The 27,900-nt window shown below is 42.5% G+C and overlaps 1 protein-coding gene across 8 annotated transcripts; it reads left to right on the top strand.

Moving 5' to 3' along the window:
- Positions 1–12: 12 nt before the first annotated feature.
- celf3a (cugbp, Elav-like family member 3a) lies at positions 13–26,395 on the top strand. Of its 8 annotated transcripts, XR_004698796.2 has the most exons (15): positions 13–535; positions 1,520–1,672; positions 3,749–3,831; positions 14,847–14,895; positions 16,346–16,474; positions 17,923–18,002; positions 18,547–18,732; positions 19,757–19,901; positions 20,561–20,728; positions 20,972–21,031; positions 21,504–21,608; positions 22,558–22,701; positions 22,896–23,028; positions 23,492–23,588; positions 25,495–26,395. XR_004698796.2 is itself a non-coding variant. In XM_035183511.2 (14 exons), the coding sequence occupies exons 2-13, from the start codon at positions 1,528–1,530 to the stop codon at positions 23,021–23,023; spliced, it is 1,419 nt and encodes a 472-aa protein (XP_035039402.1). In that variant the 5' UTR covers positions 13–535; positions 1,520–1,527; the 3' UTR covers positions 23,024–23,028; positions 25,495–26,395. The 8 variants fall into 8 exon arrangements, 7 of the variants coding, with proteins under 7 accessions (XP_035039402.1, XP_047200204.1, XP_035039404.1 ...); XM_035183511.2 differs by lacking the exon at positions 23,492–23,588 and having other exon boundaries at positions 16,349–16,474; XM_047344248.1 differs by lacking the exon at positions 23,492–23,588 and having other exon boundaries at positions 14–535; positions 16,349–16,474; positions 18,589–18,732.
- The last annotated feature ends 1,505 nt before the right edge of the window (positions 26,396–27,900 follow it).

The following is a 27,900-nucleotide window of genomic DNA, read 5'->3' as shown; positions in this document are numbered from 1 at the left end:
TCGTACAGCCCAGGGGAGGGATGGAGCTGAGATGGACAGGGAGGGAGACACCGGCTTACGACGTCAAAGGAGTACACACACACACACACACACACACCCTCACACACACTCACACACTCAGAGGGGAGAGGACCGACCAACCAGACCGACTATTCCCCACGGTCCACTGACGGAAGCCTAAATATCAATTGATCTCCACACTCATCCAGCGGAGCCAGGCAGGGAGAACTGTTTATTCTCTAGGTCTGATTCATTCTAGGGAGAGAGCAAAGAAAACAAAAATAATCCAGGAATTCACGAGCAGCGAGGAGGAGAAAAAAAAAGCCCAAGCAGATCTAGAAAAAGACGCTCATGCCGAATAAAGGAGCGTCGCTGGATGTGAGTTGTGTTGTTTCAGGGGCGAACAGGCCGAACTTGTAGCGGGATTTCAGACACGCTCCCACCGACAGATGAGCTGAATAACAGAGGTTTTAATAAGTAAAGAAGAAAGACGTCCGCGGGTTCCATCGATTCTCTGCCACCAACAGCACCACAGGTAGGAGGAGGGTTGTTATTTTTCGTTTATTCTCCCCGTGTGTGTGTGTGTGTGTGTGTGTGTGTGTTTGTGTGTTTTGTGTTTTATTTTTTTGGGTGAAATGTGTAGAATCGTGTCGGGGTCATTGTTGTTGTCACCCACGTCTTGACAAAGAGCGAGCAGGTCTCCAGCTGTGTTGACAGACACATGATGTTTCTGTCGCGAACATCGACGAATCGAGCTGTTTACTATCATTTGCTGCGATGTGACTTCCAATTTTTATTTTTTTTATCTTTACCCTGACGAAGAGGACAGGTTGTAACTTACCTATCTGTAGATCCAGATGTGGATATAAACCTATGAATATGCAAGTTATGACATTAGAATTTAATTTTCTTGTATATTTGTTTTAGAAAATTAGCATTTTTTTTACAATTTCACACGAAATCGTGGCTCCGGCTGTTTGAAATCGGGTCAAAAAATGTGTTTGGTTGATTTTGATCCTTTCTAAAATAACATTACATCACTATTCCCATTGGATATAGTTCTTACAGCTCTCACAACGTGTCTGTCATGTAGACAACAGTGCATTCAGGATATTTAAGCACTAAGCATTTTTATCTATTAATACATCAATATCATATTCTATATGTTAATCTTAATGTTATTTGCGTGTGTTCTTGTGATCACATGTGGTTTAGTGTGATTTATTTGGGATATTCTCTCTAAAATCGACTTGAGGATTTGCTCCAACATCTCTCCGAGGGTGTAGAAACCATAATTTCAGCATCTCAGTCCCACTGATCGTTCCCATCTGCACCTCCATCCCCGGCCTCCTGTTTGCACCTCCTGTGCAGTGTGAATTTAAGCCTGCAGGCTCCTGTCTGCTCCTCCTGACCGCCTCCACTCTCTCTCTCTCTCTCTCTCCTCTCTCTCTCTCTCTCTCTCTCTCTCTCTCTCTCTCTATCTCTCTGTGTGTGTGTGTGTGCTCTTATTCCTCCCCAGACTTCTCAATGAAGGAGCCTGACGCAATCAAGCTCTTCATCGGGCAGATACCCCGAAACCTGGAGGAGAAGGACCTGAAGCCCATCTTCGAGCAGTTTGGCAAGATCTACGAGTTGACGGTGATAAAGGACAAATACACGGGGATGCACAAAGGTAAGGAAGGAGAAACTCCCATCTTGGCTCACAGAGCTTCCTATTGGGGAATAATGTTAATTTCAGCACGAGAGTAAGATATTTAGTTACGATAGTTTATTCTCATGACTGGATTCCCTGTAAATATCAGTGTGGCTCTTCCTCATTTGGCACTTGTCCCTCTGAGGCCTCCTTGAGCGTCGCTGTGAGGCTAAAAACCTGGTGTTTGATGCACAGCTGGTGGAAAGTTTGCATCCTCGCACTTCACAAATCTTTTAGTCAGGCTTTCTGTTTTGGATTACAGTGGAAAAAGATTTTGAGCTTTGACTCAGACTGAGGTAGTGATTCATGCAGAGTATTTTCAAGCTGAGTTGACAACATTTCATTTATTTCCCTGGAAAAAGGAGTCGAGGTTATTTGGGCAAATAAATTTAATTCTGCAGCATTGGATTTTCAAGTGATGGTGTTTTTAAATCTACATTCTGCTCATCAAGAGCATGTTGAGTTTATGTTGAGCAAATGGGAAAACAGTACAAAGTTAAACGCCGCAGTGCATCCTGGGAGATTTCATGTCACGTCTCATGATGCTACACCAGAGATTTTAAAATTTGTCAGTAGTTGTTCTTCACCATCAACATAATTTGATTAAAATAAGACTTCCACACTTTAAAATCAAAAAATCATAGACCTCAAGAATGAATAAATACCTGTCATCTGTTAGAATTAAGAGATTATACAGAACTAGAATGACTTTCACTTGAGCAAATACCACCGAGGCCCAACAGTCCCCTTAAACTCAATCAAGCTGCACTAAATTTCACACACTCAAAGATATCAGTTCCCTCACTGTGTCTAATTATTTTTAAATCAAGATCCATGAATTACTTCCTGGGAAATTGGTGGAAATGTCCAACATAAAAAAAAAAAACGCCCTCTCACTCTCAATGTTAAAGACACTGATAAAAAGTGTACGGGTTCAGCCCCTTTTGTCTGGATCCCAGAATTTATTGAGTTCTTTTTTGGCTCGTGTACCATCCTTCAGTCTCGTGCAAATCCTTTCAGGGTTTTTTTGTGTAAATCTGCTGACAACAAACAAACCCACAATCCAACAAACAAATGGACACGGAGGGGTGAAAACATGACATCCCTGGTGGAGATGATAAATAGCATTGTTGTACATTTTACAGTGTAGAATGTAGCACAACTATCTCTGGATATAATTTACTATAACCACAGAGGTAGTTGTCTAAATTCAACCATATAAAACTATTTTGTTCGTCCATAATCTCTTTCATATGATGACAATAGTCAACTCGAAAGTGATGTTTGTCAAATGATGAAAAAAGGCTTCTCATAATTTGGATTTTTAAAAACTCTCCACTGTCAGAATCCTGGTGGACAGATGGAGTTAAGTTGGTAAAAGTGATCTGAGCGAAAACACTGATCCCTCCTGTCATTCCTAATGCAAATATGAGCAGGGGAAACAAAGGCTTTTATAAATCCACATAAAGCATCAGTCATTTGGGAGACGTATAGGGCCAGGTGGTACCAGTCCTCTAACACCTACAACACCTATTCTGCATACATTTACATATTCATGATTTGTGGGAGCCCTAAAGGTTAATGAAGGCCTTTCTCTATTATGTGGGACTGCATACATTTTGCTTGAACAGCATGATATTAACCACTCATTCAGACAGCCTGCGTCTGAATTGTCTCCAGGTATTATGATTTAATAATCCAAGCCGATCTCCTGCGCTGTTGGGAAAACTATTTAACAAAATGACAGTTGGTCATTGTTTTCATGCCACTTTTTTTTATGCAGCTTTAAATACATATTTATAATTGGGGCCTGATTAAAGGCTGGAAGCATTTTTTTTAAATAAATTTTAAACCCATGCAATCCCCGAACTGTTAAATAAAACCAAAGCACGTACTCAATATCAAATGTGCATATTTATATTATTTATTTGATGGCACTGCCTACAGGCCCTCGGGGCGAACGGCACCATGGGTTGACAATGTTGACAAATCTGACATTAAAAATACATGCACTTATATTTGGCTGATCTTCTCCCGTTTGGCTTTGTTTCCCAGGATGTGCCTTCCTGACATACTGTGCACGCGAGTCCGCCCTCAAAGCCCAGAATGCACTGCACGAGCAGAAGACGCTACCAGGGGTGAGTGCGTCGTCGTCGTCGTCGTCGTCTTCTCGAGTCCTCAGCGGCTCACATGTGTGTAAAAAAAAAAAAATGGAGGGAGGCAATAACTGGCAGGCGAGGGCATCTGAACACACGCCGCACGTGCACAAACGTGGACGCACAGTGACACGAGAGAAATTAACAGAGTTTGACATGTCAGCCCCGTCTTCTCCCTTTAGCTGATATGCTCCAATAAAGGTCAGGGGCTGCTCTCCCTCTTATGTTTCATATGTGATGCATCCAGACATATCCATCCAGTTAAGGCATGAGTCATCTCGCTACATGTCATGGGTCGAGAGAGACGAAAGAGACAGCTAGGAGGTTCGCTTCTGGAGGGACTTTGCCGCTCCTCATTCTCTCTGATGTTTCTTTTCTTTTATGTATCTATGTCTTTCTCCCTTTATACAAACACACACACACACACACACACACATACATATATATATATACATCTTCCCCTTCCTCTCTTGTCTTTCCATCCATCTCTCCCCGTGAGTCCTAATCAAAGTTAAACCTAGCTTTATTAGCATAGCCAGGCAGCAGGTGTGCTGCCAAATGACATTTCCAGAGCTAAATATGACATGACAGCCACGTCTCCATAATAACCGAGTCTATGAGAGACAAGGCGACAAGGCAAGGAATTACTGAGACAGAGTGTGCTCCCAGACTCGCTGCCGCTTCCTCTTTTATACTAACAAGGCTTTAACCCCGTTTCCTTTTGGTTATTTTTGTTGAAATCTACATTCATCATCATTCACTTCTTTTTCTTCTCTCTCTCTCTCTCTCTCTCTCTCTCTCTCTCTCTCTCTCTCTCTCTCTCTCTCTCTCTCTCCCTCTCCTGAATGGCAGCTAATGGCTGCAGATTCTAAAGGGAAGAGTGAGGAAGCAGGAGAACAGTGTTTTTTTTTTTAATAATCTATTGATTGGCAGGTAGAATTTGTCCATAAGAGATTCTGATGTGGTCAAATTGCTTTTTCTTTGTGCGACCAACAATCCAAACGCAAAAGATTTTAAATTTAGTTTCATAGAAGATGAAGAAAACCAGCAAATATTAACATTTGAAAAGAAACAGACAATTCTTTTTTGGTCATTTTTGCTCAAAACATCTGAAGAGCGAGTATTTTGATAATCGATTATTAGCTTGAGTAATTTTTTTAGCAAAAATGCAAAACACTGTCTGATTACAGCTTCTTCAATGTGAGGATTTGCTGGTTTTCTTTGTCTGATGTGATAAATACAGGGAATTTGAAATTGTTGTTGGCAAAACAATAATTAGTTTTACAGACAAAACTATTTATCAAGAAGATAATCATTAAACTGACTGATGATGATGCGGTCAAATTGATTTTTTTTTTTGCCCGACCTAATAAAACCAACAAATATCAACATTTGAAAAGACAGAAACAATCTTTGCTCAAAACATCTAAAGAGCCAGTATTTTAATAATCGATTGATTTTTGAAGCAAAAATGCAAAACATTGTCTGATTACAGCTTCTTCAACGTGAAGATTAGCTGGTTTTCTGTGTCTGATGTGACAGTAAAGTGGATTTTAGGTTGTTGGGCTTGTGATGGGCATTTTTATCTTCTTGTGGATATCTTAATGACAAAATAGTTAATTGAAAAAGATAATAATCAAAGAAGATGATGTTGTGAAATTGCCGACAAACATTCCAAACCCTAAATATTTGAATCTAATATTCAATGTGAGGTGAATTTTAGGCTGCTGAAATCATATTGGACATTTTTCACTACTTTAGTCCATTTTTCAGCCAAAAGAGTTGATTGAGAAATGAAATGATGGTGAAAATAACATTTGGTTGAAGCCCTGAAACCGAAAAAAGCCGCCGAACCCTCCTGTGTTGCTTTAAACAGAAATCATTTGTGTTTTCTCCTGATAATCACTCATTGATTGCAATAATTTCAGCAGTAGATCAGTGTTGTAATGGCAGCCGGGGGGCGGGACACTGCGGGTCGCGGGGACAATTTGAAAGAGCCGGCTGGTATTAGGGTGGCAACAAATGAAATCCTTTTGTTAGCGTGACAGTAGCGTGACCTCCCTGACCTCTCGTAGGGGGGATCAGCAGGACCCAATGCCCCACGGCTAAAGCCCTCTTCCCCCCTGTGTTTCTCCCCCAGCGGCTCTCCTCCTCACAACCTCTTACCTCTAAGCCGAGTGGAACAAGCTAAACCCTCCTGTGTTCTCCTCCTGCCCCTTTCCTTCGCCAAAGAAAGAAAGAGAAAAAAAAAAAAAAAAAGACGACGACGAAAACCATCTTATTAGCTCCATGCACGCCCACGCGGACAAGAACGGCTTCCCACCCCTGCTACCAGCTGTGGTGTAATTGTCATCTAATTGCACCTGCACTGCCAAAGAATAATTAACTTTGGCATCTCATGGTCGTGGGGTGGGGGGTGGGGGGGGGGCGGGGGGTGATACAAAAGAAATAACATGAAGGCAATTATAGGACTGAGAGGAGGGAGCTGAAATGAAAGCTCACCTGAATGTAGAGAAAGCTGAAGGATGTCATTAACACTCATCACAGCTTTTCCTTTTTTTTTTCCTAGCATTTCTTCTCTCCGGGAAGTGAGAGTCAGACTTGCTGCTTCTTTTTTTCTCCACGTTGCTATTTCACCGATTTTTTTCTTTCTCTTAGCCAACAATGGAAACGGAGAAAGAAAGGAGATGGGGAGGGTGGAATAAGAAAGAAGTCAGGCAGGGTCGAACAGATGGTTTTATATCGGAGTGGCACCTGGCCTTGGGTTTCTCTTCAGGTGAGAGAGGGTCCGTCTCCGAGGAGGAGGAGGAGGAGGAGGAGGAGGAGGAGGAGGAGTGTCTAAGGCACAGTCGGCCGAAAGCAGGGAAAGAAAGTGAGAGAATGGCGGAGTTGGTAGATGGAGAGAAGAGAATAGAGAAAAAAAAGAGGCAGGAACAGTGTGAAAATGGAGTTTGGGAGGAGAGAAGATTTCGTGAGCGGTTCTCTGGTCCTGTCCTGTTTGGACATCTTGTTCTCTTGTCCCCACAGTTTGAGACCATCACATCCGGTTATGCCACATTAAAAGAAGCCATTTTACACTGCGACCTGCAAAACCCAACGTAGATTTCAACAACTTTATATAAATATCTGTTGAATGAGCTAAATTACGTCTCTGGTTGCCGTTGGAGATCATTAGAGCTGAAATTACTAGACAGAAATACGTCAAGTACTTTTTCAAGAGCAAATGGCAAAATCTCACTGGTGTACTTGTTGTGGTTCTCGATGTTAATAGACTGATTATGTTTAGTTTTTGGTCTCTTAGGTGATTTAAGACATTTCCACAGGCGGCGTGAGCCTGTTATGAGCATGTTTTGTTATTTCCTGACATTTTAGGCCAAATGACAAAATCATTATCGGTGGAAAACCGTCGCTAGATTCAAGAAAAAGCCTTGAAGTTTTGTAAGTATGTATAATTGGATTCTTGCAGTTAAATGAGATTACACGCTCATGTCTGTTTGGTAAATGTGAAGCTGCAGCTAGTAGCTAGCATAAATAGCTTAGCATAAAGACTGGAAACAAGGGGAAACAGTTAGCCTAGCTCTGTCTAATGGTACCAGCAACTTGTGTATATATATATAAATATATATATATATATATATATATATATATATTTCCTAAAATGTCAGACTTTCACTCCTGTAATCAATGAGGAGGAGATTGTAAGTTGCAGCTCTAAATCTCTTCATCTGCTTGAGTAGAGACACAATAAATTTCTCCTCATCACTTACTTGAATTAATATTTGCCACAAGGCCTCACTGTTAATTTCACTACTAAATATTACTATTTAATAGTGCGACTGTGCCCAAGTGAGATAGTAGCTGTGTGTGTTTGGTGCGTGTTTGCATTTGCAGCAGGGCAAGGGAGGGCAGGTGTTAACACTAACTGGGTTTAATGACGGGTGTGTGTGTGTGAGTGTGTGTTTGCTTTTGTGTTTGTGCGTTTCCGTGGAGGGTACACATACAAAGACTTGGACGGATGCATGGATGGATGGATGGATGGAAGTTGTTGGCTTTATTATGAGCTCCTCTCAGGTTTCTTTATTCACTATCTGCCGTGTGTGTGTGTGTGTGTGTGTGTGTGTGTGTGTGTGTGTGTGTGTGTGTGTGTGTGTGTGTGTGTGTGTGTGTGTGTGTGTGTGTGTGTGTGTGTGTGTGTGTGTGTGTGTGTGTGTGTGTGTGTGTGTGTGTGTGTGTGTGTGTGTGTGTGTGTGTGATGTGTGTGAGTGTGTGAGAGGGAGAGAGAGTGAAATCTGTGCCGTGAGGCCTTCTGTGTTTAAGCTGCCTATATACGAGAGGAAAGATCCCTCTGTGAGTGGAACATCTGACTAAGCCTGACATTTACTCAGCCATAAGGACTCAGACGGAGCAGACAGAGGGGTTTTATCAATAGTCGGAAATAAATGCATATGCTAAATATAGCCCAGGCTTTTTACGCAGGATATGAGATGGGAAGTTGTCGTGCCAGAATGTTAATTTGTGCCCCTCGTGTCTGAGCAAACACTCCGCTTCAGATACATATGGACTTATGGAGGTGGTTTTACCTGTTAGCATTGTAGACTTACTCCATCTTTGCATAGTGGAGACAGATACATGGAGAAAGACGTATTAAAAATCCAGAACTCCTGGTTACAATGCCAGGTCAACTATGCTGATCATTTATATATATTTTCTAAATGCCCACTGGAAGAGCATCCATCAGACTTCAGAGCAGATGGTCAGAACTGCTAACCATTTTAGATTCAATGTTCTATACCCATTCAAGATCCCACAAAAGACATACTTCAGAGACAGAGCCTTTATGAAAATCCTGCTGGCTTTATGTGAAAAAAGCTAGAGCTTAAGTGGCTGAAGCCCCAAGGTCCCGAGCTCTGGATCGACGACTGGATTGACACAGTTCATCATATGTATATAATGGACAAGTTGACATGTTCCCTAAAGGTACATTTACCAGCGAATTCTCCTGTCCCTCCCCGTGTGTTGTTTTATTTTGTAAGGTTGCTACCAGAATTAGATTTTATTCACCGGGTCACAGTGAACATGTTGTTTTATGTTCCCTGACAATAGGCCGATGAAGCAGGGCCTCCATGTGTAGCCTGTGTCGTGACGTCGGTCGGGTGCGTGGGATGATGATGAAGATGATAGCAATTAGCGTGTCTCAGAGCAAATGTGCTCTCTCAATCAATGTATCTGGCATTGGGTCATTTACATATGCATGCATACGAACGTGCATCAGGGACGATGCAGGACAGGCGGCGTCGGCAGGCAACAAAAAAAAGAAAGGGCCCATTTTTCTTTTTTTGCGCGTCACTCTGTGTCGACAGTAATGATAAACGCAGATTGGATTTACAGACGTAGTAAATGCGTGTGAATGAGAGAGGAATTGGATAAATGAAGGAGGGGTGGGACAATAAGCGAGGGTGGGGGGAGGGCAGGAAGAAATGAATGAAAGTTTGACATAATGAACAGTGGGTGGCAGCAAGGGTGGGTGGGGGGGGGTGTTTGGAGGTGCATTGAGGCAGTGTGTTTATCAGCTTAAATGCAGACATCTGTTACTGAGAAATAGTGTGTTTCGGGGGGTTTGTGTGTGTGTGTGTGAGTGTGTGTGTGTGTGTGAGTGTGTGCTGTGTGTGTGGCTGTTACAAAACTCATTAGGCTTTTTGAACTCGTAGGACTGGTCATAGCGTAGCATGTAAACCCAAGTGTGTAAGGCATGAGCAAATTAAAAAAAGAAGAAAGAAAAGTAGGACATGAGCCCAATCCACACACACACACACACTCACACACACTTACACACACTTACACACAAATATCTGTCCGTAATTCAGTTCTTTTCTCCCTCTGCTCCACTGACTCGAGTCAAACAACACTTGACATGAATATTTAACAGTCGGAGAAGACAAAACAATTGAGAGTCGACTCCAGCGTTGTTAGAAATTTACTCTTTGATATTCAATTTCTCCACTTTTGGAGGATTTCTGTCGGCTCTGGTCGGACAAAACGGCTTCGGCTTGACACCGGACAGACTATTGAACCCTGTAAGGAGTCGGAGACAACACTGGGAAGCAGATTTGACATTGAAGAGCAAATCATTGAATAAATATTATTGAACTGTGCTAGCATGGTGCTGTCAGTCTCTTTGTGTTTGATTGATTTAGCTACAGGCTGGATTCAGGAGAAGGTTTCTCTCTCGGCTTTGTGTGCCTACCCACCCATGTGTGTGCGCATCTGTGTGTGCATCCACGTGTGGCAACATTAACAGACCCTACTTGTGTATCTCTGCTTTTCGTCCCTGCCTCTGCTGCTTTGTTCCGACTCTTTGTTCCGAGCTCACAATCATCTGTGTCTGTTAATCTCCTTTTTTTTTTCAAAGTCTGTTTTTTATCCTCCTCCTTTTATTTTTCGCCCTGTGAATATACCAATTTCCACCTGTGCTTCTTCTTCCACTTCTTTTTCCCCTGGGTGAATTCACAAGTGTGTCCCAGCGTAAGTGCATTTGTGATGGAGAAGCGAGGGAGCGAAAGCATCAGAGACTGGAGAGGAACAGAACAGGGCGGAGAGATGAGGAGGGGGTGGCAGGTTGATTACGGTCGCAGGTCTCGTTGCTTGGAGACGGCGGGGACGAGGGATGCCAGGTTGCCTGGCGACCGGCGCGATGCAATGACCAGCGCTGTGTGATGGAGCGGAGGGGAGGCGAAGACGGTAAATTGTCTTTGTGCCCCCCACCCCCAATTCTCCCTTACATACACACACACACACACACACACACACACACACACACACACACACACACACACGCAGACCTCCAACTCTCCCTGCTGTAAACGTTCTTCAAAGAGCAGGGGAGATGGTCTCTGCTGATATTTACCATTCAGAGTGGCTGCTTTTCAGGGCGGACCGGCAAATTGTACAAGAAAACAGGCGACAGAAATGTGGCAGCAGCAGCAGCAGCAGCAGCAGCAGCAGCAGCAGCAGCCGCAGCCGCAGCCGCCTGCTATATAGACTCAACCCCACTGGCTTGCGTTGAGCCAGTTGAGAGTATAGAGATTATCATCTGCTCAAAATCGAAAGGCGAGAAAAATATCCCACCATCAATATGCTTCACTCACCGCGACTGTAAACAGCCCTCCATCTAAAACATGTCCCTGTTGCTGTAGCTGACGAACGCATTCACGTTGGGGTGTGCGTATTTGGTAGTCGATGGCATGGGGGTCATGCATTATGTGGGAAGGGGTCGAGCCGTGATTTGATTGGATAATCTATGGATTTAATATCTCATAATCCTTTGCAAAATCCCCGGCGGCATCACAGAGCGAAAAAGATTAAGTATGTGTAGATGTGTGCTCATGTTGCTGGGACCGACAGGAGCAGACAAAGCGTGTGTGTGTGTGTGTGTGTGTGTGTGTGTGTGTGTGTGTGTGTGTGTGTGTGTGTGTGTGTGTGTGTGTGTGTGTGTGTGTGTGTGTGTGTGTGTGTGTGTGTGTGTGTGTGTGTGTGTGTGTGTGTGTGTGTGTGTGTGTGTGGCAGTAATAATGCATGTGTGTTTAATGTGACTTTATATAATAACTGTGTGTGTTTGGAGACGGTGCGCGGAGGGAGAGAAAAATCAAACAGCAGAAGCACGCAGATAAAATGGGGCTGTTGATCAGGCAGGTTGTGCCTGTGTGTTGTCTGTGCACAGTATGGGACTGTTTTTGTAAACAAGCCTAAGAGAGAGAAGGGGATGGGAGGAGGGGAGCAACAGGAGGAGGAGGGGAGAGAGCAAATTACTGTAAAGTGTTTGTTAGTGGTTTAGGCTTAGAGGGAGATATTTTCCTCCCTGCTTCTGCATCTGCTCTCGAGGCAGCGCCAACATTCAACAGGCACGAACGCTCCCTCCATCATCCCTCTTTCTTTTTTTTTTGTGTGTGTGTGCGTGTGTGTGTGTTCAGAATCTTTCATTTTTCCTTCCCCCTCCTCCCTCGCCCATCTAATCCTTCTATCTCTCGACCTAGAAGCACCCTTTGTCCTCCTCATTTGTTTTTCACCCTGTCTCTCCTCTGCACGTCGTTCAGGGCAACCTTGTTTACCTGATGTGGGGTTCTCATCACCGGGGGTTGTCATGACGATGGCCATGCGAGCGCGGCCTTCGTCAGAGGCGGCGGGGCCGTGTTGCCGTGCTGATCTGGAGTGGCACGGCGTTGATGCCTCCACTTCTTGCTGTTTTCCCTCTTGTATATTCTAATTCCAATCTCCTGAGCCATCTGCCGCTTCTCCTTATCAGCGCCACCACCGCGGCCTTCGCTGTTTGTCTTCCTGCACTGAAATATGGGACATGGGATTTTTTTTACAGGCGTCAGTCAAACATGTGATCGGTCACAAAGACGTCACATTCAACTGCTGCCGTGAGGTCGGAGCATCATCTGTAAATCCTCAAATCAACTCTTAGGTTCATTTCACTGTAGATTATATTTTATCTTTGCACTGATCTAATCTGAGTCTGGTTTTATTATAGATTTCTCATGTTTATGTTGCATGTTCACAGAACTGTAGCAACCACTGAGGTCTCGATACCAAGGTCTTGTTCCTAGTGGCTCTAAGGACATTTCAGCAACTGGACATCTACTAACTTTTACTTAAGTATGAAAAATGGACGGGCTCATATTTATTTGAATTCAGGTATATGTCACATCCCTTGATACGTGTGGCCGTGTATTTTTGGTGCAATAAAAAAGAAACCGCCACATCCTATCTGTAACAGAAAGAAATATGATGTATCCTTTTCTGTTTTATATCATCTATTATTTAGTTGTTGTTGTTTAAAGCTGCTTCCTTTGCGTCCATGTAAAATCTGAATCCTTGAATTTATTTTCTCATTAAGTTTTTATACAATGTTGAGTATATCTTTTTATTTAGTAAATGAAAAAAGCTGAAAAGGCATAATGATTAAAACCAATGTGACATTAAGAGAAACAGTCTGAAAATGATCAAATAGTAACAACAGGCCTATTATTAATATTTCCTTTTGTGAAAACCAGCCTAAAACATAAACAAAATAATGGAGAGATCCACTTCTTTGAAAATACACATTTAAATAAAAGAGTGTTAAAAGAAAAATGAGAATTAAGTTACATGCTGTTTAATATTTAACACCCTGAGACAAAAACATAAAACAAATCAAATTAAATCAGCTAAGAAAAGAGTAAATATATAATCTTGCACAGAGGTAAATAACAGTGAGTTCTGCACAGGCCGCTTCACTGATGTATTCTGTACTGTGGGTGTACAAGTGCAAAACAACATGAGAAGTGATTGGAATAGTGGCAAACAAGACAAAAGGCAAATGAATGGAGCCGCTTATAACGACAAAGGTGTTATTTGTCGAGAGCTTTCATGCAAAGCGCCGCGAGCACACGGATGTTTAGCACAAGGGCCGAGTCAGAATGATCTCTACAAAAATACAAATACATGTAATTATATGTATAAGGAACAAAACTGAAACTGTGATTTAAGATGAAATTACTATTCAGTGATTGCAGGAGCAGACCTCCATTTGCCTGAGTGATTGGAAGATGGTTTTGAGACTTTGGCCCTCCATCTCCTCTATCACCCGCCTAATTGGTGCAATCAATTGGACGCCCTCAGTGAGGGGACGAGGGGGCGAGGGGGCCCTCTGCAGCAGGTGTTTCAGCTGCTGGTTCACTTCAGTGGCGGCGGGGGCGGCGTGGAGACGACGGTGTTTGTGCATGCGGCCCGGCCGAGCGCGACCACAGCAGCGATCAATAGTGTCTCCTGGTGACCGATCACAGCCGATCAATCAGTGACACGGGAACAGTGACTGGCCGAAATGTCACCAGCTCCATAATTAAGACCTTCATTAAGCCACAGTTAACAGAGTGTCACTCTGCCGCTCGCACCTCGACTCCTCACCTCACCCATCCCCTCCCTCACACACATCGCCCCCCCACCTCCATCCTCTCCTCCATATGCTCCTCTCCTTCCCCCTCGATCCCTCTCAATCCCACCCTTCTTACACCTCTTTGCCCTATTCTCTCTCCTTTATTCCACTCAATACCTTCTTTTCACCGTTTCCTTGCTCTTTACATTTCAAAGACGAGGCGCCGGGGAACTGATGTGAGCACATTTTCATATAGGAGGCTGTGTTAAGTAAATGGGAGGACAATTGTGAAGAAAGAAATGGGATTTCAGCAACTTGTCTTTTGATGAATTATGAAAAGGTCACTTAATCCTCCTCTGTTGTGTGCGCTCTACTTTTTCTTTGTCATTCTTTTATTCTTTTCCTTTTTTTTTCTAGATATGATGCCTTTCTTTCTAACCCTGTATACCCCCCCGTCTGTTTCTGCCTTCCTGTCAGGCTCAGAATCTACTCTGACGATGCATGCTTCTGTAATCCAGATTAGCCGGCGAGTGTTCTTAATCTTATCACTTCCCCAATCCCGCGTGGGTGTGTGCTTTTCCTGGTTTGGTGTGATAGGGGGGGGGGGGAGAAGGAACGGGAGGCAATCGGCATAAGAGACGATTCTGAGAGACTCGGAGAGAAGAGGTGGAGAAAAGAAGAGAGAGAGAGAGCGGCTGTGAATGTAATATCCCACATATCAGTGTCAGTCGTGGTCTAGTGAAGCAGAGTTGGCAGAAAAAAAAAAAGGAGAAGAGAAAATTACTGGAGGAAACATAGGAGGCCGACTGACAGAGCACAGACTTACATACATGTGTCACTGTGACGTCACGTTACACCATTAATAGCCCGTGTTACATGACATCTGTACGTCTTCTCCCGCAGCTTACCAGACAACAGCGACCAAATCTCGTTACGAGCACCAGCACCTGCCAGTTATTTCTAGTTTGTCAGGTTTTTGTTTTTTTTTCCAGTGGTATAAATTCTCTATTCTACCTCTTGTTCATGGTCACTGCCCCCGTCCTATATTTAAACTCCCTGCGCTGTGTGGCCTCTGTCTTTCCAGATGAACCGTCCGATCCAAGTGAAGCCGGCGGACAGCGAGAGCAGAGGGGGTAAGAGACACCTGCCCCCCCCCATGCACAGACACACACACACACACACACACACACACACACACACACACACACACACACACACACACACACAGCACCTGTTCAAATAACAGCACCTTCAAACACTTGCTTTTCATGCAGAAAGTGGAAAAAAAACCTGATTTATTTTAACAATATATTAAAATGACACTGATGACGACACAAGAACCAAAACCATCAGTTTAAGCTTCAATAAAACAAGGATTTCAAGAGTCAGTGTTGGATTCGATGACCTGTTGATAATGAGTGTGTTGTGAATGGCACATCTCCCAAATCTCAACACCTTCAAAGCCGCCCTCTTGGACAGCCACAAGTGTTCTTCAGTGCTGGATTAGTTCAGCTGTTTTCACTGACGCCCCTTCTTCCAACATGTAATCAATCAGTCGCCTAATCAGTCAGGATTAGATTCACGCTGCTTCCAGCAATCGTAAAACACATTATTACACATTTCAGCTGTTTCTGTTGTGTGTTCTTTTTCTCTCATTTACTACAGTTCATACGTACGTTGCATTGTTGTCGGCCATTTAACATTGAATGCGATCATTTTGTTGTAAAAGGCATAAGAACCTATTTGAAAACAGGAAACTCTGGTGGAGATACAGTAGCTGCTTCATCACACATGCAGGGTTTTTGTCCGTAGAGGTAAAAGATTGATTACAGTGTCTGAGGACATTTTTATACGACACAACAGGAAAAATGCAGGTGTAAATAAAATGAATGAAGGCTGAATTTCCCTTAGTAGCTTCATTTTCAGCATCCTGGTATCGTGAAGGACTGACTGATGATGGAAACCACATCTACACACCTTTTTTTAATAAGACCACATGTTCGACCTCTATCTTGTGTAACATTTGCATAAATATAACAAAACAACAACGGCGGTGAATCACCCTGAGTGAAGCTCAAGCCTCAGGTCTGCAGCAGATGATTTTCCTGCGGTGGTTTTCTCCATCCGCCGTGTTTTGCAGAATTATAACAAGCACATATATTTGTAGTGGATGGGCTCAAACATGCAGAAGCGCTGGTCTGATCCCTCACAGACGTGGACAGACGGAGCAGCTTCTCTGACAACACAGAGGGTGACAAACATTTGAGTCACGGCCAGATGCTGTTTGTTTGTGGCAGATTTTCACGTTTACTGCACTCTGGTGGTAGTTCCGAAGTACGGCAGGCCCCTGCATCCACCCTGCTTTGTCACTGCTCATCACACTGTTGCTTCCTTGATACTCCTGCATGCATGTAGTGGTGACATGGCACTTCTCCCCCTTTTGTCGCCCCCCCTCCCCGCCTCCTCTCTCATTGCCTGCATCGCCTCCCTCATAACAACACCCACTCCCATTTTTCTCCCTTGGTTTTCTATTCTCACTCACACTATCCTCCCCTCCCATCCTGGTGATCTCCTTTTCCTTAGAAGACAGGAAGCTGTTTGTGGGCATGCTGGGAAAGCAGCAGACGGACACCGACGTGAGGAAGATGTTCGAGCCGTTCGGCAGCATAGAGGAGTGCACGGTGCTCCGCGGGCCCGACGGTACCAGCAAAGGTAACGTCATGGGCACAAGATACAGGATAGAACAGGCTACTGTATCAGCAGCATATGACACAAAGCATGAAATGGAAGCACGGCACGGAATAAAAACAATGAGAAATAAAACCACAGCCCCAAATCATGTCAACATCATGGATTGTTGTGTCTCTACTACATTAGAGACTCAATCTTCTGTCCTCCACCCATTTCTTTGAATAGAGCCAACTGTTTTTACAAAATGGTAACAGAGATGCTCTCCTCAGCTGGTCATCTGTTCCAAATCTTTACCCGTTCCAAAGTATGTCCAAAACAAGACTACACTTTGTTTTATTCCCATGTTGGCCTGACGTATGAGCGTGTAGTGCCTTGGCCTTTAGGAATTTATACCCACAACTTCCTGCAAAATCCTGAACCCTGTTTCATCCCTTTTATAATATGAAATTTTAAGTGGATGCAAGAAAAGCACTTAACAGTTCCCTTATGAAATGACATTTAAATTCCTTAGATCTAGATTTTTATTCTGATTCGTACCATATTATACACAGTCATGGATACCCACCTCCTAAATATGCAATTTTTTTCCCCATCAGAATCCATGAATTATTACCTGAGAAAATAATGACAATTTTTGAAATATTATATCAATACAATATTAGCAAAGTAATAAATACATTCTTGGACCCGCCCCTTTTTTCCGGATTCTCACAAAACATTTAAAGAATTTTACTGGCCCGGACTGCATCTCGTGGAAATCAGCTCATTTGTTTTTGTGTAATCTTGCTAACAACTCAACCAACCAACCAACAAACACAAAATGTATTAATATTAGCCAAAAAATCCATCTTTAAAACAATAAATTCATATTTGTCCCTCTTTTTAAAAAGATGCAGCACTAAGATGTTTTTGGAAACTTTCCCTTTCTCCACAATTTCCCAAACACCTGTTCCTCACGTGTCCTTGAGCTTTTCTCTCCCCTGATTCCAACGATCGGCTCCAGATCACGACTGTCAACATGATGCTGCCTTCATTTAAATATTTGCCTTTTCCTCCTCCAGCCCTGAGAGTCAAACCCGAGCCACGTTGCCATCACGTGAACGTAAAATTACAATCGTCACGAACAACAATGCTCATAATATTTGTCGTGTAGATCAACGTCCGGCGACAGTTCAAACACAGATGCTAGATCTTTCTGCGTTTGTTGCATGAGCCATGACTAATGGTGCAATAGGTTTTATGGGTCATGGCTAATGATGCGTTTGGAGGTTTACGGCCTGTGATTGATGAAGCAATGAATGTTTTGTGGACCATGTGTAATGATGCCTTAATAACTGATGAAGCACTAGATGTAAGACGGCTCCTAATGTATTTTTAAAGCAAAGTCGTTTCTTCATACCGGGTCCGCGTGAGAGAGTGTGTGCGCGTTTGTGTGAGGCCACGTTTAATGGTGTGTCATTTTCTCGTAGGCTGCGCATTTGTAAAGTTCCAGAACAACGCAGAGGCCCAGGCCGCCATCAACGCTCTGCACGGGAGTCGTACTTTACCTGTAAGTCCCCCCACACACACACACATGCACAGAATCTACATGGCTGACACACTCACATGCTCCACATCCAGGCGTTTAGACGCTGAACACGGTGACTCAGCCCACAGTCACCACTTCTCGTTTCTGTCCCCCTCCTCCACACACTGAATCGAGGACAAAGTCTTTGTAAAATGTGCTCATCTGGTTTTGTTTTTTTTTCTCTTCTGCTGGAGGTGATTTTTTCTGTGCTGTTTGTGCAGGTTCTCTAAATTCAAAAGAGCAACTGATTTTATGTGGAAAATTCATATTTATCTCAGTATTTTTTTGATCATTTTAGCTTAATTTTAGCTTCACTGTTGTCTAATAGCTAATATGTCATAGAAACTGCAGATTTCCTTTAGATTTTAACATTATAACCAGTTATTATGGAAGTGATGCAGAATTCAGAGGTCTCTGGTCGGACCTGAACCAGAGACGTTATCCCCTAACCCCCCCCCACAACATGCCGTACATTATTCCTTGTTTCACCTTTACTGAGCGTTGATGTTTCTTTCTTGACGTTTAGCACCAGACCAAAGGAGTTACGATATCCACGTTACCTCCACAGGGCGCCTCGTCCAGCCTGGTGGTTAAGTTCGCCGATTCGGAGAAGGAGCGAGGGCTCAGGCGGATGCAGCAGGTGGCCTCTCAGCTGGGCGTCATCAGTCCCATGACCCTGCACCTCGGGGCATACAACGCCTACACACAGGCGGTGAGCAACGCACACACTTTACCTTTCACCAGGACAGAAACGCAGAGCAAAGAAACCCATGTTTGTTTTTATCCTCGTCCGACTCCTTTCGTCTCCAACTCAGTATCAACCCTTATTTAAATAATCAGAAAGAGACCATGCATGATTCGGTAACAAAAGGCTGGCAGTGGTTTTCCTTATGTAGACGTAAGTAAAAGCTGATGTGACATAAAGCTGAAATTACACGACTGAAAATATCCTCAAAGAAAAGATGTACAAAACCCAATTTTTGGGCAAAAGCAAACCTCGCTCAACGTGCCATGTTCCCTGTGATGTAAGAAGAGGAGTTTTAACGCCACAACGTCAAAAGACGGCATTACCGCTCTCTTCTTTGCTAATTGAGCGTTTAGTGCAAATGGTTTTAGATCTGGCTCATGAACATTTGTTCAATTTGTGATGCTTAAAGAGGCCTGACAGCATCTTTACTCTGCAGTGCATTTGTCCACAGAATGCTGTCCGTCACACAAAACACAGACAGACACATGAATATTGAACAGTAGGTAAAATTTCTGGGTCCTTTTGGAAACTGCCCTGCAGCAGAAATGTAGTCGGGTATTTTTACCCTCCCGGTTTAGAGCAGGAACACGCTACATGATTTGAAGTCAGATTATTACCTTGATTCGGCCTCAATGGCTGATTATAAAATACAGTGAAGCGTCTGCAATGGTTTTCACAAGCAGAGAAGGTCACCAAGGAAAGCTGCTCTGTAGTAGGTTGTGTAAAGAAATGTGGCCTTCGGATATATTGTGACTCCTGATTGAGGTTCAGTCTGGAGCCGTCGCACCGTTATGAAACATGTTGGTTTTTTATGGCTGGAGACAGTTATTTGAGCTGGTTGACGAGGAAAATCTCTGTTAATCTACGGAAATCACTCAGTAAACATCTGATGTTGAGTCCTGTCACAATATATTTGAAGTTTTTTACTTTACTGTCCTGAGTTTAGACTCACACACTCACAAAAACACATCCTCTCCCTCTTCTCCAGTTGATGCAGCAGCAGGCCCTGGTGGCGCAGTCGGCCTACCTCTCTCCTGTTGCCACGGTGGCGGCGGTTCAGATGCAGCAGCTCGCCGCCCTCAACCCCAGCAGCATCATTGCCACGCCGATCGCATCCATCACCCCCTCCTCAGGTAATGAGAGGCAGGGATGTCTGGCTCCGGCCGGCCTTGATTAGATTTGCGCCTGAAATATGAGGACAGTTACACAAGGAGAGGTGGAGCCAAGCGGACGAAATAACAAACATATATTATGTTGTTTTGAAAAAAAAATCTTTCTGTCATGATGTTGGTTGTGTTTTATTTTAAGTTATAAAAACCAGTAAGATTGTTGTTGAGTTGGGGAAACATGAACCCCTATGTAGTGGAATAGTTTATATTCTATTCAACTACATGCAGGGTTTGAAGCAAATATTGTGACTTATATTAATTGTTCTTTTCATATATTTTGATAAGGATCTGTTACATTTGAGTTTAAGTACCTTAAACATTGCTTTGGCTTTTCTATACGACTCATATATCTGTAATAAACTAATATCTCAGTAGAGTGTGAACATCCGGGCAGAACATAAAGGTGCAGCACAAAAAGTGATTCACCACTGAATGCAAAAGAGTTGGACGACACACTGTTCAATTCCCAATAAATAATGTTGATCTCTAATTTAAAAAGGGTGACATTGGGAACAGTGTGAATCTGTAATAAACTAATGTCATTCATTTCAGTTTATGATTTCAGCGCAAGTTTGAATCTAACTGTGTCCTGTCTTGGAATTTATTGTAAGTAAGTGTTGAAGTGTGGGCAAACATATGTGCAGGTACCAGCACTCCGCCCTCCATGGCAGGCACACCTGTGCCCGCTCTGCCTCCACCAATTGCATTGAACAGCTACGCCTCCTTGCCAGCTCCCAACGGCCAATCAGCAACCGAAGCCCTGTACACCAATGGAGTTCACGCTTATCAAGGTACATCCATCACATCATAGAAGTAAAGAATAATCGTGTTGCCTCTTCCATAGATTCACAGGCTTCCTACTTTGACAGTGAGGTTCTAATTAAGAGGAAATGAAATGAAACTAAAGCTCTGAATGTTATTTGGAGCGTGCCGATGTGCTCCAGATAGCGTTGAGGATTATTTGTGTGTGTGTGTGTGTGTGTGTGTGTGTGCTATACAGCAGTTGGTGACGGTATTTATTTATTGTGTCACAGCTCAGAGTCCTGTCCTGGACCCTCTACAGCAAGCGTATACAGGCATGCAGCACTACACAGGTGAGCCTCAGTGTAAAGCTATAAGATGTAATGAAAACTGACATTTATTTATTTATAGAAATGCATTGCCTTGTACGCGTCCTGCTGCCGCGACTGATACAGACAAACAAATCATCCCCCAAATATTATTCTTTTGTTTCATTTTACATGGAGTTTAACTGCGCGGCCTCAGATTTGTTCCCTGGAAACGACTTTTGTGTAACCGGAATGCAAAAACAGATTTATGCAACCTAATGGATTACAGCTACCTTTGCACTCCCCGACTACGCAGCACTGCATGCACATATATTACGAAATGTAAATAACCCCTTATCTCTATAGAATGAGTCATACATAACAAACTAGATGCAAAAACACAGCAGGTCAGTGGGTGGGAGTTCAGCTCAGTCAGATGTTGTTTTAAGTTGAAAAAAAAAAAGATTAGTTTGCAGTGTTCTGTTTGCTCGGCTCACCTGTTCCTCCTCTCCGACAGCCACCTACCCTGCTGCCTACAGCCTGGTGGGACAGCCCTTCCCCCACCAGCCCACCCTGGTGGCCCAGCAGCCGCAGCAGCCGCAGCAGCTGCAGCAACGGGAAGGTAAACTTACAGATAATCATGTCTTTAGAGGCACATTCTAGTGGTTTTACGCATTTGAATCCTTTAACCACAAACCACACTTGCTTTACATCACAGTTTTCAAACCACGCTCCCCTCTGATGATTTTCATTCAATAACTTGCACAGACTTGTACAACTTTATTAAATTATATAATTTACACCACAATTAAGATCAAATGTTAGGGCTGCACAATTATTTCCATTTTTGACTAATCTGTCCAGCATATATTTGACAACAACTTCAGTTTCTATGTTTTTAAAATTGTTGCAGATTTGATGAATTGATGAAATCACTCATAAAAAAAGCTCTTATCAAAATTATATTATCTTCATGCCGACAATGGCAAAATGTAGTGCAGCCTTTTCTATTTATTCAGATTTAACCAACAACTGTGATGCAACTCAAAGACAACGAAAATGAATCCAGATTTAATCCTCACTGCACTGATTAGTACAACCGTCTGATTCCTGATCCTCAGTCTACATAACACTGACCTGAACATAACAACATAACACTGACCTGAAATCAGTGGCTATCTAGAACTGGAGGAGCAATACTTCCAGAAATCGAACCCTGTTTTACATACATTTGAAAACAGTGAAATATAAATCATCCATAATTAGTAAACTTTGCAAAAAGAGAGAAAATCCATTCTGTGAAGTTTCCACTGTTAATATGTCCTTAAGTTACTATAGTTACATGCAGATACAGAGGTGTTACAATTATTTGGCAAACAAATGACTGCAATGTCTTTTAATATTTGATTTATTCCCCTGCTCTTGTGTTTTGGTTTTGTAGTTTTATTTTTTTCATCAACCTAACATTCCAAGCGCTTCCTGAACGCTGCAGTTTCTAACTCCTCTCTGAATCCGTCCTGTCTTGTCGCGCCATGTCCGCGTCCTTGTCTCTCTCCCGTCTCTGCTCACAGGACCCGAGGGCTGTAACATCTTCATCTACCACCTGCCTCAGGAGTTCACTGACTCTGAGATACTGCAGATGTTCCTGCCCTTTGGAAACGTCATCTCTGCAAAGGTGTTTGTTGACCGAGCCACCAACCAGAGCAAATGCTTCGGTGAGTCACAGCGATGCTAATAGGAACGGTAACGTCAGTGATGGTTTATTTTTACCTTGTGGCTTTTAGCATCTGTCTCTTTTATGTGACAGGGAACAACATTTTCACCATGTAATTTTACCTATAAATGCTGCTGCTGTGCCGCAGTATGAACGTTTGTGTTCACTTCTTTCATTTCCTCTTTTCCTCCCCAGGTTTTGTGAGTTTTGACAACCCGTCCAGTGCCCAGACTGCCATCCAGGCCATGAATGGCTTCCAGATCGGCATGAAGAGACTGAAGGTGCAGCTGAAGAGGCCCAAGGATGCCAACAGACCTTACTGAGCGAGGTGCGTCACTGCATATTGACTGAGAAGTGGCTCGGGGAGGGGCTGATAGACAGCTAGAAATGGGTCCGGAAGTTGAAGAGACAGAGTGGATGTAATTGGGGGCTCAGTACTTTAATGGTTATCTTTCATGTGGAACTGAGGAAGTCAATAAGTCTACAGTTGATCAACATTACTGAGGTGGTAGGACTCTTAGAGAAACATCCATTTTGAATACATTTGAAGGATCAGAAGATATGTTGTGTAAACGTGGCTCCTCCTTTATTGCTCTGTACACAGGGACAGTTTTACAGAGAGATTTAGAGACTTAACCTCGGCTCAAATGTTTTGTCTAACCAGTGTTCTGTCGCAGGGTTGAATGCCAACTACTGTTCGTCATTAATTTTTTGTTTTACTTTTCATTTATTGTTTTTGTGCTGTGCCATATGCCATTTTTCCTGAAAAAAAACATCACACCACTCTCAAGACTGTCCCGTCCATACATATATCGTGGAGACGTGCGTCGCTATGGCTACGGTTGCCTAGCAACCGCTAAAACCTCCCCCCTTCCTTCTCACTGCGTTGTAAGTTAATTGGCCTGTGTTGGTTGCTGTGGCGATATTGCCTGTGATGGTTGCCATTAGCAATTTTTATTTTGGGCCGTTGCCTTGATTCACCATGCTCAACTGCATGGCGGGTTACTGTGGCGACCATGAACTGTGTTTGGTGCGTTGTGAGTTTCCTCTTATTATTTTGTCCTGGTTTTTAATCCTTGCAAACACTGATCAATAACTGTCACTTTACCTCAGCATCTGTAAGTAATTGATTATCATGACAGCAGAGGTTAATTTAGCTCTTAGCACTGAGGCTTTTAGAAAAAAAACAGCATGTCCATCAAATATGGATAGAATTACTTCCTTTTAGACTTTTTTGCTTTTGATTACTTTCCTTTTTGTTGTCTGTCATGATTATCATTCTTACACATCCCCTCTGTTTAGTTGGTTGGTGTGGTAGTTTTCGGTGATGCGGGGTTTTTGTTTGGTTGTAACTCAAATCCACGTGACTTTGTGCCTGAACTTTGTTTGGTTTTTGTGCGACTGAAAATGTACTGAATGTGCCCCTGTATATGGTCGACAACATAGTATCTGTGTTTGAGTGGCGTGTGCGTGCGTGAGACAAAGAAGACGTTCGTTGTGCGTTCATATTTGCGGGAGTGTTCTGTATTGAGTAGATGTGAAAAAATATTTGTGTGTAAGTGTGTGTGTGTTTGTGTGTGTGTGTGTGTGTTGTACCAACTGAGACACTAACCTTACTCTAGAAGGTTTTGGGTAAAGCTGTTTGGTTCCTGTGACACGTGCTGCTGGCTGAGGAACTGCATTCCTCTGTAGGAATTCTGGATCAACAAAAAACAAAGAAAGAATCAGCAAATATAAGCATATTATTTAAATATTATAACTCAAATATCCACTTCATATCAAAAGCAAACATTAATTCAGGGTGTCTTTTGTTCAGGGTATCTGCAGGTTATTGGCAACAAGAATTAATTATAAACCCTTTGAATGTTTCAAATTCACTATCTAATGAGATTGAATCTTTTCCTTCTGATATATATCAAAACTCAAGGATGTTTTAAATCAGGTTTAGGCTGAAAACTAAAGGCTCAGGCTAAAGTTTCTCTTTAATACATCAAATAAACACTCTATATTAAGGGGTATTAAACACCCCTTAACATACAGTGCCCCCCTACCCACACCTATTCTGCATTATTGAAGCTAAATATTGTTTGCACGCAGTGAAATATTCAAACCCCACACTCCATGTACTTAAGGATTCAACTTTACACTACATGTGCTTTATTTGTGCATAATTTTATTCCAGCATCCCCCAAATTTGCAGAGACCTATTTGAAACCCTTACAAATGTCAATATATATAATATATAGTGGGTTTGAACCAAATAACGACTGCACTGTTTGTTAAGGGTTTTTTAATTGATAATCTGGCATTAAAATAATGTATTAAAAATCTTAATTAGCTGTTTCTGGTACCTGCAGATGCCCAGTTTGCTGCAACCTGCATCACAGAGAAACTGGTGGATGATTTGAAATACTGAACCTCCCTGAGGAACTCAAGTTTGGTCAATGGCAAGGTTCTGAATATTATTAGAAAATATTTTCCCGAAATTTGGAGAGTTTATCTCCTACCAGAATTCCTATTGTGCATGTTCTGAATTAATTTGCCTGCCAAAAGACATGACCAAGTACTTTTCTAAGAACGTGCATAACACTGCAGCAGTATGACTGTCACCATTTGAGTTGCATGGACACTAGTTGTTCACTGAGACTCCCCCTGAGGCCTCAGTGCAAGCAGTGTGTATTCCAGACACCACTCCACTTCCAAAGTCTTAAATGTTTGTGTTCCCTCTCTGTGATTTGATTTAAAATACTTTGTGCTCTTCTTTTTCTCTCTTTCATCTCTTCTCCACCTCCAGGAAAACCTAAGAGTTCAATCAAGAAAAACCACTTGGGATGTCCCAGCCTTTTTTGGTTGTTTGACCAACCGTATAGCACAGGAGCAACACAAAAAGCAGTATCACATGTATGCGCTTACAAAAAATACAGCAGTAATATCAGCAACGATCTCCAGAATCCACACTATCAGAAGTGCTCCAGATGTTCCTACTGTATCATTCCACAGCTGGATTCATTTATATTATGTACATACTCTATTGTCGGCAACAAGATCTACATGTTAAGAAAAAGCATATCACTGATGTTATTCTACTGAACAGGGTTCTACTGTATAGTGTGATTTGTGGTCTATGGCGTCAACAGAAGGCCAGTCTACAGTCAGAGGCTAAAGAAAATACTATTCTGTATGATTACCATTGGTAATATTGTTATGTAGAGTTAGTTTTATTATTTATACGTAAATTAAAAAAAATCATGGGGTAATGATGCTGGAAGAGAAATGGATGTCCTCTCAGTGTACATACCTTGGTTTTCAAAATGGAGGTAAAAGGACTTAAAAACGTCACGAGTTAAGATTCTCTGCTGCCACAACTTTTCAAAATTAACAAAGCGGAAGGAAGGGCTGAGAATTTTTCTATCTTGATTTTTTACGTTTTAATTTATTTGGTAATCAATTTGATGAAAGGGGGGGGGGGAAAGATGTGAAAATTTCTTTTTTAATTTAAGAGGGAGAAAAAAAAAAGAGGATTCCTGTGGTCTACAAGACAATGAACACACTTATAGAGTTTTTAATTACATAAATGTACCTATGGAAGTAAAAAAAAACAAAAAACAAACATAATGTTTCTTTATTTATTCTCTACAATCGCTGTTTTAAAACATATGTCTTTAAAAGAAAATAAAGTACAATTTAGAAAAAAATGTCTTGATGTCGTGTCATTTAACAAATAATGTTGCCCTTTTTTTCAGAGTTACAATTTAGAACTGTTTTTATTTCATTTGTTTAAAGAGTGTTTGAACATAGGGGAGTTTGCTGCCCTCTACAGGCCTGAAGAGGTATTGTGTAAAGTGAAAAACATCTATACATGAATCCTGGTTGTATCTAAACCTCTGGACCAAAACCCAATGAGGGAAATAATTGAAATATTGTTGTGTTTATTTACGCTATATAATTTCACTAAGTTAGAAATAGACAATGCCATTATAGTTAGGACATATATATGTTTAGCTATTGATAATCCCACTTGTAAAGCTACCACCATGATTTACTGTGTGCATGTGGATCCACTCAGGATGGAAAAGTCTGAGGTGCTCAGAGAATCCCTGTGTCACAGCATGTTGGGTTTGGTCTGATCCGTTCAAACATGCCTCTTCCCTCCTCAGCATGCTTCAGTGTTAGGACGGCTGATTAATGCCACACGTAGACTTTGGCTGGGGTGGGGGGTTAGCTGTGCTGTTGACACTGCAGCTGCAATTTGAGGAGCAAACAGCTGCACAAGACTGTCGGGTGAACATACACAAATGTAAGCTCATATTTGGAAACTTAGCCAATGTGTGGATAAGGAGGAGCATCAGGGAGCCCACGTGATGTTGACAGACCTGTGACAGAATGCATCTGTATCTAATAAGAATACACTGAGGTTAAGTTAACCTTTACGGCCCAATAAAGACAACGATAAAAGCTGTCAGGGTTTTGCACATTAAATCACCTTCTGGGACATTCGGGACAATGATGAATAGCTTTTGACGTCATTTGGAGCAAGTATCTGCAGAGTAGTGATCATGGAGACGTATCGAGGTCCCACGGATTCACAAAAAACACTTAATGAACCAACTGCTACAGACATGAACTGTCCAGAAAATGTCCGGAATATTGTGTGCGGACATTTTCTGTAGCCGGCAGCAGGAGGTTCTACGGGTCAGACGCATACAAAACAACAAGAACATGTCTTTAATGGTCTGGTGTGGAGTGACGCCTTGCAAGAGGCAGGACAAACAAACTGACAACAAACATCAACAATAACAACACAACACACAATATGCCCGTCCTGTAGCCTTCATCGAGCTGTTGAGCAATGCTAAGCCTGCCGCAAAAATGTAGCCTCATTGTGGCCAAATGACTTTGGCAACTTCCATGCCGTTTGCATTTTTCAGAGAGATGTTTGTGGTCTCGCAAACAGGGGGAAGCAATAAAATACATAACTTACGCCACATCCAGTTAGTCAACTCTGTTTCTCGTAACAAGAGTGAGAGAATGTGTAAGCTCGTCCTCGATCACCTGCTGAATCTGTAAATCGGGTCAGTCCAAGCTCCTTTATCCTCCTTTTTATTTTGTTGGGGTGTTTTTTAAAAGAATTAACCGGATTTGCAGCAGTTTCACTAGAAGGCACCATTTCTGCGGAAGCGGAAGTAACTTAGTGACGGCG

This window comes from Hippoglossus stenolepis, chromosome 17 (assembly GCF_022539355.2).
Source record: "Hippoglossus stenolepis isolate QCI-W04-F060 chromosome 17, HSTE1.2, whole genome shotgun sequence".
Taxonomy (NCBI): Eukaryota; Metazoa; Chordata; class Actinopteri; order Pleuronectiformes; family Pleuronectidae; genus Hippoglossus; species Hippoglossus stenolepis.
The sequence above is the reverse complement of the archived record's forward strand: the minus strand, read 5'-3'. Positions and strand labels throughout refer to the sequence as shown.

Coding starts and splice junctions, on each gene's coding strand:
- celf3a (XM_035183510.2), top strand. CDS start 1,528: ATGAAGGAGCCTGACGCAATCAAGCTCTTCATCGGGCAGATACCCCGA. Junction 1,673..3,748: donor ATACACGGGGATGCACAAAG/GTAAGGAAGGAG, acceptor TTTGTTTCCCAG/GATGTGCCTTCCTGACATAC. Junction 21,609..22,557: donor GCAGCTGCAGCAACGGGAAG/GTAAACTTACAG, acceptor CTCTGCTCACAG/GACCCGAGGGCTGTAACATC.